The sequence below is a fragment of the Gossypium hirsutum genome, chromosome D11 (assembly GCF_007990345.1).
Source record: "Gossypium hirsutum isolate 1008001.06 chromosome D11, Gossypium_hirsutum_v2.1, whole genome shotgun sequence".
In the NCBI taxonomy this organism is placed as follows: Eukaryota; Viridiplantae; Streptophyta; class Magnoliopsida; order Malvales; family Malvaceae; genus Gossypium; species Gossypium hirsutum.
Window position 1 is genome coordinate 61,031,011 of NC_053447.1, and position 16,723 is coordinate 61,047,733.

The 16,723-nt window shown below is 31.0% G+C and overlaps 2 protein-coding genes and 1 long non-coding RNA gene across 7 annotated transcripts; all 3 read right to left on the reverse strand.

Moving 5' to 3' along the window:
- Positions 1-1,284: 1,284 nt before the first annotated feature.
- LOC121223359 (protein YIPF1 homolog) lies at positions 1,285-3,934 on the reverse strand. Its single transcript, XM_041104656.1, has 6 exons — positions 3,728-3,934; positions 3,551-3,590; positions 3,247-3,327; positions 2,609-2,807; positions 1,969-2,236; positions 1,285-1,688 (listed from the first exon to the last, which is right to left on the reverse strand). The coding sequence occupies exons 1-6, from the start codon at positions 3,782-3,784 to the stop codon at positions 1,482-1,484; spliced, it is 852 nt and encodes a 283-aa protein (XP_040960590.1). The 5' UTR covers positions 3,785-3,934; the 3' UTR covers positions 1,285-1,481.
- A 1,856-nt stretch (positions 3,935-5,790) lies between these two features.
- Positions 5,791-9,211, reverse strand: LOC121223360 (uncharacterized). 5 transcript variants are annotated; one of them, XR_005920711.1, is made up of 5 exons: positions 8,956-9,106; positions 8,558-8,662; positions 7,399-8,265; positions 6,688-7,197; positions 5,791-6,171 (listed from the first exon to the last, which is right to left on the reverse strand). It is a non-coding gene; the product is annotated as an uncharacterized lncRNA (long non-coding RNA). The 5 variants fall into 5 exon arrangements; XR_005920710.1 differs by having other exon boundaries at positions 8,891-9,085; XR_005920708.1 differs by having other exon boundaries at positions 7,399-8,662; positions 8,956-9,211.
- A 1,696-nt stretch (positions 9,212-10,907) lies between these two features.
- Positions 10,908-13,792, reverse strand: LOC107958660 (peroxisomal adenine nucleotide carrier 1). Its single transcript, XM_016894486.2, has 5 exons — positions 13,477-13,792; positions 12,732-12,963; positions 12,007-12,153; positions 11,718-11,875; positions 10,908-11,627 (listed from the first exon to the last, which is right to left on the reverse strand). The coding sequence occupies exons 1-5, from the start codon at positions 13,617-13,619 to the stop codon at positions 11,342-11,344; spliced, it is 966 nt and encodes a 321-aa protein (XP_016749975.1). The 5' UTR covers positions 13,620-13,792; the 3' UTR covers positions 10,908-11,341.
- Between the last annotated feature and the right edge of the window lie 2,931 nt (positions 13,793-16,723).

Here is a 16,723-nt window from a genome sequence, read left to right on the forward strand (position 1 = left end):
TTGTACCCAATTACACTCTTGGAATTGCTAATACGGTTAGCAAAATCTTTTGTTACTCGAATTCAAGATAAGTGTAGAATATTGATATGTGTTTAACACGAGTACATGGTTTAGTACGTGATTAATTGAAATTAAAAGGGTATTTTGGAACTCTTTTGAGAGTGGATGAATGGTGGTTCATTCTAGTCCAAATCTAAGACCATTCCAGCCATGCTAAGTCAAGCTAATGTCACTCAAATTCCAACAGATAAAAATAATAAATTTTTAAACTACACCTAACACAAAAAAGAAAAAGAAAAAAAAAGTAATCTCACAAAGGGACCTCATTTTCAGGATCTTACATTTGACCCTTACTTACCTGTTTCTTCCTATTGCTAATGTTCTACATTAATGCAGTTTTCAAGGGCTACCACCACTCATTTTGCCATTTCTTTATGTTATAAAAAATGGGGTTATTTGCCTTTTGAAGAAAACAATACATTTTTCTTATAAAAAGGCATCTTCATCTTTTCTGCTGTTTTAGCTTATAGGGTTTAGGTTTCAAACTAATAATATTTTAATAAGATTTTGTATCTTCTCATGGACTTCCTCATGGCAGCTATTGCCCATAGTGTAAATAATGATTTCCATAATCTTTTGTTTAAGATTTGTCTTTTACTTTTAACCCCCCCCCCTTTTCAATTATTCATTTTTTTCCTTTTACATGATTATGATTTGTGAATCAAAAGTCTAAGCATATCCCTAACATGCTAATTATAACATTATTAGAAACTCTGTTAAGGCCCCCAAATAAGAGAGAAGAAGCCCACATGTTTTGACTCAAAGGGAGGACATGGAAACAAATTTTTATTGAAAAACATGATGGTTATGGACTCTTCTAAATCCTTTTTTTTTTCACATAAGATCCAAAGCATGAAATGATGTGAAGTTGACTATTGCTTGTGTTTCTCAATTAAGTTTGTCCACAAAAATTTTTTTTCAATCAGTGTTGAATTATTGGAATGAAAGCTGCAACAATAGAGCATTGAGACATTATTATTGTTATCATTCACCATAAATGGTCAAATTTTTGTTCATGTTCCCTGCCTTTACTCATCTGTCTATATCTTCAATCACCTTTGCAGGGAATTTACCTCTAGTTGTCTAAAACATTAAGTTGACCTCTCGGTCGACCAGTAACCAGAAGTTTAACCGATCTAACCGGTATTTCCTAGTTTTCGGGTTTGTTACAACATATATTTTTTGTAAGGAACAATTGTAAATCAAGTTTGTAAGAGACAATGGTGAAGAAAAGCTGCAATTACATTGGTATACCCAATTGCAATTCATATTCCCACAGGCATTAAAAATGAATGAATACATGATGTTTTTACTTGATCATGAATAATATTTTCGCCAATTAAACGGCCGAAGGACAAAAATTCACTTTCTTTGTGATCTACAACTAAACCGATTTAGCTTTACGGAAGAACGGCTTACTCTTATACCGAAACGGTGAACAAATAGAGTTTGAGCACAACAGCAAGACCCAGCTGCAACAGAAAGATGCCAGCAACGATCAAGACCCATCTTTCTCCAGCTGAAGTAATGTGAGCTTTGAGATTAAGTGCCACAAAAGTTGCTGACATGAACCCAGCTACAGCTGCAATTATCCATCTGAAAATTTCCAAGGGGACAACAGATAGACACTGCAACCAAGTACAAACAAAATTTTTAGCTACAAATGAAGTTATAGAACATTGACGAAAGACTGTTATATCACACATATATGTTATATTAAATGTTATGTTGTTAAGGACAAGAACGTCCAGATAATATGCCTCACTCGAGCAAAATCTCTGAAAGTCGAGATGTTAGCTTTACAATGAATATTTTCCACATGAACATTTCAAGCATGAGGTTCTTATTTCCTTCAGACAGTTTACTCAGTTCATTCAGAGAACAATATTCGAAAACGAAAGAACTTACCAGTGCTGGAATAAAGATAAATAATGAGTATCCATATAGACAAAACAGTTGGACAAGGCCTGATGGTGCTGAGAAGTACTTGAGAATAACATACAAGACAAGAGGAACAACAGTGACATAGCCATAGAACACACCAGCAGACCATGTAACCAGATTTATGTCATAATTCCATTCTTTATCCCGGAGCTTGTGTGCTACATAGGTCACAAATGTCCCAATAGACGCTGCTACAAATATAAGAGTGGTGCAAATCCAGAATGGTCCATATCTGAACAACATTGAGCATTTTCAATCATGCGTGAGTGGCAAAGAAGGGTGAAGAAAAGACAAAGTGAAATATTTCCAGAAGATGAAAGTTATTAGATGAAAGTTACTGAGAGAAATATTTTCAGAAAGGCATACTTGAATTGCATGTCTGATAATATCCAAGAAACTAAAGTTCGGCAATGATAAACTCTTTTTCCTTTTTATTTAGTATTTTAGGCACCCATTCCTAAATAAATGTTTGTAATCAAGTGAAATAGCAAACAAACTTTCTAGTCTCAAGCTTAAATAACTTCTCATACATCCAAACTTGATAATTATTCAATGCTTAGCTCACTATCTTTAAATACAAACGAGTCACGGGGAGAAAACTCACAAATCTGGGTTGGTAGCTGTTTTCTCTGTAAATGTTCCCCTAAATGGATAGAGTGACTCCTTAAGTCTATCCAAAACATCTGTAGTATCAACATCAAAATATGGCTTGTATGCAGCAACTGTGAATTTATGAAGCCATCCACTTGCTTGTGGTTCATCAGAGCCACTAGAAGAGCCACCAGCAGGTCTTGAAAATGAATCTGCCTCAACAAAATGACCTCATTTTTCAGAATCTGCCTCAACAAAATGACATCATTTTTCGACCAACATAACAACAAATTTTGTTCATGTGACAAGCTAATTAGATCCGTCATCTAAACTACACATATTGGAAATCATATTTAAGTCTATTTGAAATTTACTTTCATTCAACTGTTTGATACATGCATATAAAGCAACTATTTCAAATGTATCATTGATGTTATGGATCATTTTTCATACTAAGTACTTGATCAAACCAAATCCTTAAATTACTAATTCATCGGCATGATGATAAAGCTAATGCAATTTGAACATGCAATGCGACCGGCATCATGAACCCTTTACATAATGCACGATGAACAAATCAAAGCACAAGCACTATCATGACTGAGATTAACCTAATACAAAAATCAAAAGAAAAAAGAAAATGAGAAATACCGTCGGCATCAGATGGAGGTAGAGTTCCACCAGAGATCTTCCCCTGCACACCCGATGGAGGAAATGTTTGAAGGCCCGAATCTACAATAATTAATTAATTTAAAATAATAATACACACAAATTAGATACCTTAAAGCTAAAACAACACTCTTAACACTCCATTATCCATTAAATCACAAATTCAACTCATTTATCAAATTACGATAATCCTTTCATTTCCTACATTTCTAGCAATCAAACAATTACAAAAATACTAGAATTTCAATTCAGATCCATAATTTGACAATTATAATAAAACGAGCACCTGCGAATTGGACCGCGACACGGCCGGAATCCGAAACGGCCTGTGAAATTAAGGATTAAAAAAAATTAGAGAACGAGATCTAATCAATTTTATCCCCCCCCCCAAAAAAAGAAAAACAAAATTAAAATCCTAAATTGAGAATAATTAAAAAAAAACAATTCGTAAAACAAAACTTACGGGTACGGATCCAGAAACTTTCTGGTTATCAATGCTGGTATAACCTCCGGACATCATCTTTTCGTCTCTTTTCTTTCACTTTTTTTTCCCTTCTCTTCTCTTCGTTCTACAGATCTTCTCTCTCTTGTTGAAGTCGAGAGGTTTTTATTTTTATTTTTTGTAAATAATTTTTCCTGTTTGTTTTGTGTCAAATTGAGCGAAAATTTTGGATTAAGACAGGATCCGAGAATATCGGCCCAAATAAAAAACAAGGATTTCGGTTATTGGACTACATTGGGCTTGGCTCTATCCATTTTACATTTAAATCAACGTATCTCGTCAAATTTTCTCATAATATTTTATTAACGTCTTCCTCGAAGGAGGATAAGCGGGAGACTCTGCGTCTGGGATAGACTGCAAGATAAAAAGAAAATTATGGAGGCTGCCAAAGCTTGTATTTTTGAAAGACTCCAATGCTTTCTATTGCTTAAGTTACGAAAGTTGATAACTATTGAAGGGGTCTTTCAATAGAGTAATAGTAGAGCAAGTAATGGTATTGCTGAAGATAGACTAAACCTGATTATGGCATGTTCGAGAAGTGGAAAGGTTTGGATAAAAAATATAGGTTTGAAATTTTGGTTTGAGCAAAAAAGAGACCCGTTTCGAATAAGTTTTTTGTTTGAACTTGACTTAGCCCGAAGTTGCAAAAAAAAATATATATATATTGCTTTCATGTTGTTGTTTTGGTGTATTTTCGTTATTATATTGCTACTATTTTGTTGTTATTATTTGGATATTATATAATTATTATTTTATTGTTAATTTTATTATTATTTTAGAAATATTTACTTATTAAGTTATACATATCTTAATGTTATTTAAGTATAAATAATTTTTTAATTTATTTTTAATTTATTAAAAAACATATATTTTAATATTTTTAATTTATTTAATGTACTATATTTTTAAAATTTATTCCTATATAAAAGTAATTTACTTAACTATAAAATTTTAAGTTTATCTTTTAAACCAAGCTAAACTTAGGCATAAAATTTTGTTGAGGCTGAACCCATAATCTGATGTGGACATAAAGGAGCATTTATATGGGTGTTGGTTGCATGAAAGTGCGTAAAAGATGAAGTCATTCTAGGCATGTGATCGGGTGAAGTTGATGTGGACAGGAGCATGTTTTATAATTTATTGCAAGTATTTTTGTTGGGTGGATGGTTATGCATATTTCGCCAGCGAGGAAAGACGAAGTAAAATATGTCTCATTGTTTAGTAATACAATTTATGGCACGTTTGGTTCGCTGTATTGGATTAGAGGTGTAATGGATTAGAGGTGTATTGGAATAGAGGTGTAATAGCAAATCAACTGTTTGGTTGAATGTAATGGAATAAAGGCGTAATAGTAATCTTGTGTTTGGTTGAATGGAATAGAGGTGTAATAGCATAATGGAAAAAACTAAAATGACTAGAATACCCTTAGCATAAATTTGTTTTGGTAAATGATTATTGTTATTGTTATTTAAATTTTAATAAGATTATTAATATCAATAATAAATAATTTAATCATATTTAAACATAATTATTATTAAATATATTATAATTAAAATATATAATTTAATAAAATTCTTAATAATCAGTATTCTTATATGAATTTACTCAAATCATAATATATGATACTATAAAATTTAAATTAACATAATTATTATTAAATATATTATAATTAAAATATATAATTTAATAAAATTCTTAATAATTAATATTCTTATATGAATTTACTCAAATCATAATATAAAATCGTGTTGAGAGGTTCAAATCTTATAATTACAAAAGAAATTGTGGAAAATTAAAAATATAAAACCAATTTATTTATTAGTTGTGATTTTATATCGATTCAATTGAAATATAATACAAATGACAATCTAAAATTAAATGTATTATTTTCAACCTAAAACATTAACTTGAAGCTTCAATTTTATTATGTCAATCAAACCTTCATTTTGTTCTTATATAAGTTAGTAATAAATATAATTATTTTGGGATGTAACATAATCTAATAGATTATAAAACCTGTAGGCTTTATCATTATGTAGTTTTTGTATCAATATAATCATGAAATTTACAGACTACATCGTGGGAAGTTAGCCATATCAATGGTATCATCATCCCTGCCTCACTCACTTATCACCCCAGCATTGCTGGAAACAGTTCACATAGAAAGTACATGTTTTCCTAATCCCCCGACCCACCGTTTCATCGAGTCACGATAATCAACTTCAAGTTGGATTTCTTTGCATGTTTGGATTAACAGGTGCAAGATCAGAGCTAAAGTACCTTCACCTTGACAAATTTCACTGTGTTACATTAGCAAGATGTCCTTGGCGTGCTGAAATCATTTGCCATGAGAATGTTGTATGCCAAAAACGACTTCTGCTTGCTCCTTTCGGCTAACCCACATCCTGATACCAACCAAAACAGAACTGTCGGTTTAGATTCGAACATCTATATTTGAAGAAATATGATGTATCTTTATTCTTCTCTAGACTGATAGCAAGACTTGTGATTATTTAGCATGGGTGCATATTAAAATGATGAAGATATCGGTATTAAATATCAACTGATGCATTTTGTGTTTGCTAGTAATGACTCGAAGTCGAAGATTCCTTTTACGACATAGCAGGAAAAAAAGGAAAAAGGAAAAGCTTCAACATGTTTTATCTCCTACCTTTCAAAGACATATTCTCTAATAGGTTTCATTTGAAAAAAAAATCATCAAGAAACAGAGATAGTGAGACTACTCCTCACCCAATGGTTGTATGTATGCTGGAACAACAATAAAGAAAATGACACAAGTGGCAAAACAGAGAAACCATGTATAAGGCAAATCAACTAATCTGGTGGCACAGTGAATGAAGAACAGATGGCTCAAATATATATATATATAAACTTAGAAAACTACAGCTCGAGTGACCAACCGATTCCAAAGGCCTCTGATGCATCAGTGGTGGAACAATGGCAGCGCTTTGATTCATGGAACCGTCAATTTGGCAGGGTCTAGAATGTACTTCACTATCAGTGGTGCCAACACCTGACTGCTGGATCCCGGAGAACATTAGTTAATCACAATGCAATGAATGAAAAAAAGAGCAACCCCCCCTAAATTAACACATATACACCAAGAGATTACACAGAATAATTATAAATTAATCATACTTTTTATAATCCATGACCACTAAAAGAGTTTTTTCAGATTAGAACTTTCCTAAATTTTTCTATTAGGTAGTATGTACAAATGTACAAGTTATATCAACTGCAAGGCACAATAAGCAATTAAGTCCAAACTTCTGCTCCCTTCTAATGAATATTGACAAACTACTGAAAGAGAGTATGTGTTTGTTCTTACAATGAACAGGAGCTTGGGTGATAGTTGGTGCCTCACGAGTAACAGTTTGAGTTTGTCCTGATGCACTGCAAGTTGCATTCTGCTGGAAAAAAGGAAAAATCGAGTATAAGCACGCGCAAAGCACACACAGAGCCATAACATACGTGCAGGCATGTAATGATTTGTTTCAGTAAATCTACTATCAAGATTTAATACCGTTTACATTGACAAAAAGATGAGCAACAATTCTCAATTTCTTCTGTAAAAATAAAAGTAAGCGATTAGTTATGGCGACAAAACGTACCAAAGCAGTTGCGGTGCATGCAATGGATGAAGATTGTTTTCTACTTCTTCCTACACTAGGTTGTGATTGCAAGCCAAGTTCCCATGGCCTAATCCGAGTCGGAATTCTAACCAAGCCACAACGGCTACTGCATTCAATTCGTGACTCTAATCAATGTCCTGCCGAAAACCAATAGCAAATTTTATCATCATTAATCTAAGAAAAATTTGAGAGGTATGTCCCCAGAACAGAAGGTGAAAAAAGAGAGAAAAAACTGACAAAACATAAGGTAACCTATTAATCGTATTGCAAGGCAACCTGGAAAACCAATGGTATGAGATGAATGAAGAAACAAAACAGAAAATACTATATGGTTTGTACTCACTCTCAAATTTGATTAGAACAGCCATTATCCACCAGTGATATCTTGAACTAAAGTAGCTCAGAAGACTACCAAACGAAGATGACAATGACAATAGAAACAAAGAATATAAAGGTAATAAAAGACATTCATGCTCGACACATTGTAACGCTGGAAAACCAAATACAGCACAAAGAAGCACTAATCAGGAAATGGAATCGCATTCCCCCTTTTTTAGAAAAGAAAAATGAATAAGATTCCTTAAACTCGTTTACAGTACAGAAACAAATTGAAGAAACAGATCTTCAACCCACAAGCATTATATTTTCTTAAAAGCACAAAAATAATTTTCCATTCTTCTTTAACAGAATCATTTCTGCAATTCCAAACATTACAACCACAAATTTATATCACATGCACAAAATCATTAAATTGTACCTGGTGCAACATTTTTATACTTGCTGCTCCACATGTATACATTAGAAATGTTCGACAACCTCCACATATGAGTTGAGCCATTTCCATCCCTGCATGCTTATTTACAAACTTGGTGATCAAGCCATAATAATTTGATTCAACTTATTTACATATCGAAACACAAGGAATATTACTGACCACCCCATGTTTAATTTTTCTTTCACTTAAATTTTCTTATTTCTCTAATAAATTCTAGATAACAACACCATAATTAGCATTAACAGATGGTTTCAAACTATCTATCAACAAAGGAAACCGACATGAAAAAGGAAAAAGAAGATTCATCAATTGAATGCCGAAATAAGAGAACTTCCCAACCAAATAAAAAGAAAAGAAAAATACCTGCGTGAGTGATTTGGTGTTAGAAAATTGATGGAGGTGAGAGAAGAAGAGAGTCGTGGTGAGGCTCTCACAATTGCAACAATCCTTCCAGTCGTTGCATAATTACTGTCCAAATCAAATACCCAGAATCAATACTTTATCACTCTATCCTTAACATTAACAAAATATAAACAGATAAAAGAGTACTGAAAAAGAGAGAAAGAGGTGAAAGTAGCCATAGATTTGAGCGAAACAAAACAGCAGCCTTGAGAAGAGAAGATATGCGACGGACAAAGCTAAGGAAAATTGGAAATAAAAGATGAAGAACGGAAGAAGTAGAAGGAGGAAAGTTACCTGGATGAAGAAGGAGAAGAAGATGAAGAACGCAATAAGGAGAATGAGGAAAAAATAAAAATTACCTTAAATATCTAGGTCTCCTCTGCAATCAATGGAAAAAAAGGGAAACGTAGAGATGGTTGGAAAGAAAGTTACAGAAGCAGAAGATGAAGCTGAGGGCAAAAATTGAAAAAGAAAATCAAAACAGAGACGTAATAGCGGCGCTGAAGCAGAGAAAATGCCGAATCCGTCCGCAACGTAATAAGCCTGTATTACGACAATACAGCGAACCAAACGCTGTATTCAGTGGGGCCACCGATTCGGGGTGTAATGGATTAGCCATTACACCCAACCAAACAAACCCTAATCTTTTTAGCATAATTTTTTTTTAAAATTTAACCCCAACTATTTATATTCTTATCTTGACCTCAAGTAAAATTTTCTGATTTCACCTTTTGCCAACAAGTATGGTTGGATCTAAAGCTTGTTTTCTTATTCAATTGGGTTGGTATAACATTAATTTATTAATTATTTTAGAAATATGTTGATACTATGTGATGCAAATCTCTGATCTTTTATGGTACAATTTTAAAAAATCAGTAGTTTATAGGTTTTTTTTTTCCTAAAAAATTCTCAATATTTTTTCAAAAAAATTAAGTCCCTATTTTTATTTGTACTAAATTAGGTATTTAAACTTTTAAAATGCATAAAAAAGCTTCTTAAACTTTTTCAAAAATAAAAAAGCAATTAAGCCCCTATGTTTTTTTACACTCAATTAAGTACTTGAACTACCAAAATATATAAAAAAAGCCCTCAAACTTTTTCAAAAAAAACAATTAAACCGCTACTTTTTTTTTGCACTCAATTGGATACTTTAACAATTCTGTTAAAGTTAACCATCCTAATTTTTTTTAGTTAAAACCACCACATGTCACAATCACTGTGTGACATGTGGCAAAAAAATTTATAAAAATAAAAATTAATAAAAGTTATAAAAATAGAAAAAAATTGTAAAAAAAATAAAAAAGTGTAAATTTTTATAAAAATCATAAAAATATAAAATATATAGAAATTTAGAAAAACAATTAAAAAAATTTATAAAGTCGTAAGAAAATTTTTAAACTATAAAGAAATATAAAATTTGTAAAAAATATAAAAATTATCGTTCTAAAAGAAGAATTTTATAAATTTTTTTATAATTTTTATTGATTTTTATTTTTTATTATTTTTCGCCACATGTTACACTGTGTTGTAACATATGATGGCTTTAACTGGAAAAAAACTGAGAGTCGTTAACTTTAACGATCAACAGTTAAAGTTAATGGTTATAGGGTCTTTTTGATGTATTTTATAATTTTTTTTATGATTTTTGTAGAATTTTATAATTTTATAAATTTTTTATTAAAATTTAATAATTTTTATAACTTTTATGGATTTTTATTTTCTATAATGTTTTTGCTGCATGTCATGTCGTGGTTGTGACACAGAGTGACTTTAACTGAAAAAATTAAGGGCAATCAACTTCAACGGTTAATTGTTAAAAAACCTAATTGAGTGAAAAAAAAGGGACTTAATTTTTTATTTTTTTTAAGTTTGAGGGTTTTTTATACTTTTTGGCAATTCAAGTACTCAACTGAATGCAAAATAAAAGCAAGGACTTAATTACTTTTTTTTAAAAAGTTTAAGAATCTTTTTAATGCATTTTAAAAGATAAAGTACGTGAAAAAAAATAAGGCTTAATTGTTTCTTTTGAAAAAATTTAAAAGTTTTTTATTTTTAAGTTTTTTAATTTTTTGGTTAAAGGATAACACAAACAACATCATGTACTATCATAATGTAATTAAAACGATGGGCGTGTGACTGTAGTGTGTCAAACCGTTGGCTATTACCGGGAACTATGTATGATGTAAATATTCAGCAAAGGAGACAAGGAAATGACTGATAAATTATTCAACTTGCATCTGATTGTCGCTGAACAGCTTAATTGTCAAAATCACATTTTTATATACCTTTCACCATATTCTACAAATATATATATCTATTAAAGAAATGGCATTTATAATACTTTAATCACAAAAGAATTCTGAAAAACTTTTAAGCCCTTGCCTGTCATGGTAAGACTAATTCAGATAACAAGTACAAAAGAATCATAAGCTATGATATATGGCCAACAACAGCCATTTCGAAGTTTTGAGCAAAAATGCTCCCCTCTTCTAACCAGAAAAAAAGAATGACAGATAATGGTGTACTATAATTCGAACAGGATATGCAATTGTACTATAAGTACATATTATGCGAGTGTCTTCGCATTGTATTCTGGCATACAGGATTATTTCGGGGATGAAGCACAAAGAGAGAGCTCTGGTTGGTTTACCTACTAGAGCATCTATGTTGCTGCAGCTATGCTTTGTGCTCTAACGAAGCCGGAGTATTAACTTGATCTCCAAGTAATATCTGATAGTGTTCATATCATGCCTTTTTTAATTTACCCCTTGTAAGCAACAAATACCTTTGGATAGCAAGGATAAGAACCCAAGTGGTGGCTGAAATTTTCTCTTTGATCATTAGAAGCAAAGCGGAGCTTAATACAGTCTTTGTGATTTGAGCCTCTATTCCTTTGAAAAAGCCGGGAATCCCTTCCTTTTTCCAGATATTACAGAAAACACTTGACACTGTTTTCCGTGGTTTTCGTTGAGCTCTCTTAGTTTTATCATCATCTTCGTCTGGATCTGAGGCTTGGATCATTACCTTGCACCTGCATTGAGTAGGTAAACATATTACTTCCATATAGTGCACTCTAAAGCATGCTTTTATAGTGTCAAGATTTGGGAGAGCAGGTATGCACCTGATTGCTGGATAAGTCAAGATAGTTGCAACACTCTTCGATATTGCGCCTACCAGGAAAGCTGTAAAGGCAGATAGAACTACTGGAGAAGAATCATGGTCTGCTTCCTTCAGTTTTTGCTTAAGTAGTTGTTGTTTCAGCTGATCAAATACTGTAAACTGCAGTTTACCATAAATCTAGCCTTAGTTATGGGGACGGGAACTTAACAATCAATATTCAAGAGTAAGAATCGAGAATAACTTTATAGGCAAGCAGTCTATTGTTTTAAATTCAAAGCAGGGTGTAGCACCTGAATTGCAGGGTTGGAGGTCAGTAAAAGAGATATGCCAAGGCCATCGAATGCATCACTCAAAGTGCTCTCTGTGAGGGTCTTCCAGAGCCCTTTTGATTTTCCATATGCACTTGTCTGCATTCTTGAGGAGGCTGTATCCAGGGGCTACAAGTGATAAACCAAGTATTTTACATCAACCACCAGCATTAAAATACATATGCTCTTCGGACAGCAAAATTGTACATGATAAAGAAAGATAGTTGAAAGTTGAAACTTTAATGGCAACAACATCAGTATCTTTTCCACTTCAGTTCACAAATCAATAATGCTAACAGTATAAAATTTCTTATTACCGGTCAACTATCTCCATGATGTAAAACAAAGGAGTAGTCAATCAAAAGGTCATTCATAATCAAAGTATTAGACAGGAGTGTCCAATAATAAAAGATAAACCAAAGACTTTGCATTCTAAATTTCAATGGCATTAAAGTTTCATTTTCTATTCCTTTTTGATATTTTTTTTACAGAAATTTCAATGTAGCACGTTTTTTGTCATGTTTAATCTGTCTTTGTAGCAACATGAAATGCTTCCAATCAAAAGTGCAAGTCATAAATGATTGTAGTTTCCAAATGAACATGGAAGATCGAGTGTTCCATATTTTCCAAAGTATCCTACAGTTCAATATCTATACACTATGCAATAAGGATTGGAACAAAACGAAAACATAAGTGACTCGTCTCACCTGAGTGACAATAGCAGTACAAGCCCCTGCTGCAGCAGCAAGAATCAAGTTTGCTTTTGTCCCAATCGACTTGAAACCACTCTTTTCTAGATACAGTCTTTTGAAGTAGCTATATCCATAAAAATAAACAAATTGTGCAATAAATGACTGTAGGTTTTTTGTGCCTAATCCCTGGTATAAGGAAAGAACTTGGCGGTTAGATATCGCTTCCCATAATACATCTGACAGGTTCCTACATAAGATAAGAGAAATTAAGATCAGAAAACTGACAAGTTAAATCCAAGAACTTCCTGCATTGCCAACAGGCCTTGTAGTATGATCAAAATAGAATAAGCATCTTCATTTTTCAAGCATATTATCAAAAGGTAAAACACATAACATGAACAGTAAAGTGAAGGGAACTAAATCTATAAGGTAAAAACTGCCGCTCAATTACAATTCATATGATCCAATTCAATTAACATGACTAAATCTATAAGGTAAAAACTGTTGCAAATTCATTCAAAGACACAACCCCAGGAAAAAAAAGTTATTTTATTTTTTAAACCACCTAACAATCAACACAGCTAATAAAAAACCCTGAAGCCATATTAACAAAGAGAGTCATTTCAACACAAATTCACACATTAAAAAAAAAATCAAATTTCAGAATTACCCGGATCATCATGATCACAACAAAACAAACCCAGAATTTAGAAACATCAAAAAATTTAAAAAAGAAACTCGAAAACAAGAACTGGGTTACCTGTATTTTCGTTGACCATGGTCTTGAACCTCGACTTGATACTTGGTTTTGCAAGTGTCAAGAGGGTACAAAATCGTGGTGCTTAACAATGACCCTAAAGCACCTGAAGTAGCCTCCGATAAGGACTCTAAATCAACAGCCATCTAAAAGATTTTCTTCTTTATTTATGTACTCTCTTTTTTTTTCCTCTATATTTTGATTAGGCTTTGTGAATTAGAAGTTGAATTCTTCTATGAAGTTGTTTTGATCTGGTTTTTAATATATATAGGAAGAAGGAAAGAGAGGTAGCTGAAAAAGAAAACACGCTAGCGAGATGGAGATGCGCTGTCGTTTCTTTGTATTGGGATTTGAAAAAACGTGGGATTTCTCCGTCCATTTTAACGGCCATGCTTACGTCAATTGTATCGTTTTTGACGGATCAGATGAGCTGGACAGTCGGTAGTTCGTACCGTGGTAATATTTACTCTTCTTAGTAGTCGCCCAAGTCAGCCGTTACTAACGGCGTTTTGTCTCCATAGTTATTGATTATTATATTTCTGACAAATTGGATAAATTGATAGTTTTTGTTTAATTTATCATGTAAAAATAAAAAATATTTATTTAAAATTGTTAAATAATTTTTTAAAATAATATAAAAGACTTGATTATTTTTTATTCACTTAAAATTTTATTTTTTAAGAAATATTTATAAAACAATTAAAATATTATCCAATAATAAAAATAACTCTTAAACTCAAAACTTAAAGTTAAAATAAAAAAACCGAAACTTAAATAAAACTATTATGGTCGGTTAAAAAAATTTCAAAAAGATCGATCAAATCGAACCGAACTCATCTTTATTTTTGTTTTGATTATCCAACTAAAAAAAACTTTCAATTTTACTACCAACATTATCAATATTAAATTTTTTTTGTCACTCATTTGTTAAAACTGATTTTTTTTAAAAATCTCAATTAGGTCATTAGCTGATGGATGATATTTTTTTTGATACAATGATAAATTTAAGATTTAATATTTACACTTTTTATTAATTTGATCTTAATTTTTAATAAATTTAAATTTTTAATATTAATAAAAATTCCAAAAAAAAATCTAATCTGCTTTTTCAGATTTTCAATAAAAAATTTCATAAAAATGGTATGACTTTGAATTATGGCGATGATCAACGAAGGCAAATCCAATTGAATACAGACAGGTGGTGAAAGTGGGATAAGTAAGTAAAGACTAAAACCACCAACATGATTATGCGGTATCTTTGCATATTTGGGTGGCGGCTACACCTGATTATGGGTATCACCACCCGTTTAGGCTCCAAAATCTATTTAAAAAATTGGAAGGATTTAGATAAAAAAATTAGTTTAAAAAATGAGCTTAAATAAAAAATAAGATTCATCTTTTAAACGGGTTAAGTGTTGAGTAAGATTTTTTATTTCAGGTTAACTGGCTCGAATTTGACTAAATTTTTTCCTTGCTATTAGGTTGTTTTGATGTCATTTTATTATTATATTGCTATTATTTTGTTATTATTATTTGAATATTATATAATTCTTATTTTATTATTAATTTTGCTACTATTTTAGAGGTATTTGCTTGCTAAGTTGTAACTGTTTTATTGTTATTTTAAGTATAAAGATTTTTAATATATGTTCAATTTATTGGGAAACTTTTATTTTAATACTTTTAGTGTATTTGATGTATTATATTTTTAAATTTGTTTTTATATAAATAATAATATAAAAAAATTAACACGGGAGGGACGAACTGGCCAGGCTCGGGCTTAACAATTTTTTATTGGACTTAAGTAAAATTTTAAACTAATTTTTCGGGTTAGACTCAAACCTAAAAAACAGAACAAAAATTTTATATTAATTCAATCCGAACCCGATTCAGTTTGACCCATAATCAAGTTTAATTGACACCATACAAATGTGGGTACGAAATGTTATAAATTAAGCTGAATGATATAACACTATTATCAATTCAAGTAAGTTAATGTTTTCCCAATATTTTAGGGTAAGCTTTTGAATAATAGCTTAAAAATGGCTGTGGAAGATTGTAAACGATATATTCAAGTCATTTAAGGAACCAAAATTGACCCATTAATGAGAAAGTGATTGTCAAGGTTTTCAAATGGATCCCCAATCTTGAAATCTAATTTGCAAGGAAACAAGCTTTTTTTTTTCCTGTGCTGTTTCCTGCCAAAAACAAATATTGGTTGCACATAACAATTATTGAAAACGTTTTTTTTTTTTTGTAAGTGTCCCATTTTAATTTTTTTGTATTTAAATTTATTATATGAAAATTATATTTTTATGTAGGATGAAAAAAATCCCCAAATCTAAACTTCAATTGATTTCAATTTTATATAATTTTCCTTGAGGTAAGAGAATTAGAATTTTCATTAAAAATTTTGGTATTAAGTTGGAATCGGTCCCTATAAATTTGTTAAAATGCTCATTTTTTAAAACTATTTTAATTATAATTTCTTAATTTAATAAAAATTTAGATTAATTGTATTAGACATCCTTAAATTATGACTCAAATTCTAGATTGATCCCTAAATTTTAAAACAGTTTAAATTATCCTGTGCGAAGCATAGTTTAGTTGTATATATATTAATTATAAAATATTAAATATATTTTTAATTTTTTTTAAATTGTACATTTTAAAAAATAATAAAATAATATAGCCTAAATATTTTATATTGTTCAACCATTGATCAGTTGAATCAATGAAATCTATCTGATAAATCTTCACAATATTCTTATTCTTTTTAAGTTCTTTAAATGAAAAATAGGACCTAAATTTTTTAAAATAAAAGTATAAAAATTAAATTTGTGAAGAATATAGGGACCAATGACATATATCTAACCTTAATATTAATTTATCTAATGAATATTTTTTTTATTAATCAATCTCATTATAGATTTTGATAATATCTGCTATTTTTGACACAATACCGCCCCAACTCGTAAATAGGAGGATAATACACTTCAGTGCACTCGAACTCACATCCTCCTGCATTAACAATGATAATTGTCATTTAAACTATTTTATTTTTATGTAAACTATTTTAAAAAATTGTCATTTAAATTATCATTCATCAAATATACAATTATTCAAATTTGGAGTTTGATGATAGTAAAATGTTGGGAGCACAACATCAATACTCGATGGTTAAGAATCTACCCACCATGTAAGCATGCACATAGAAATGTTTGCCTAAACACTACCAACCCTTTCTATC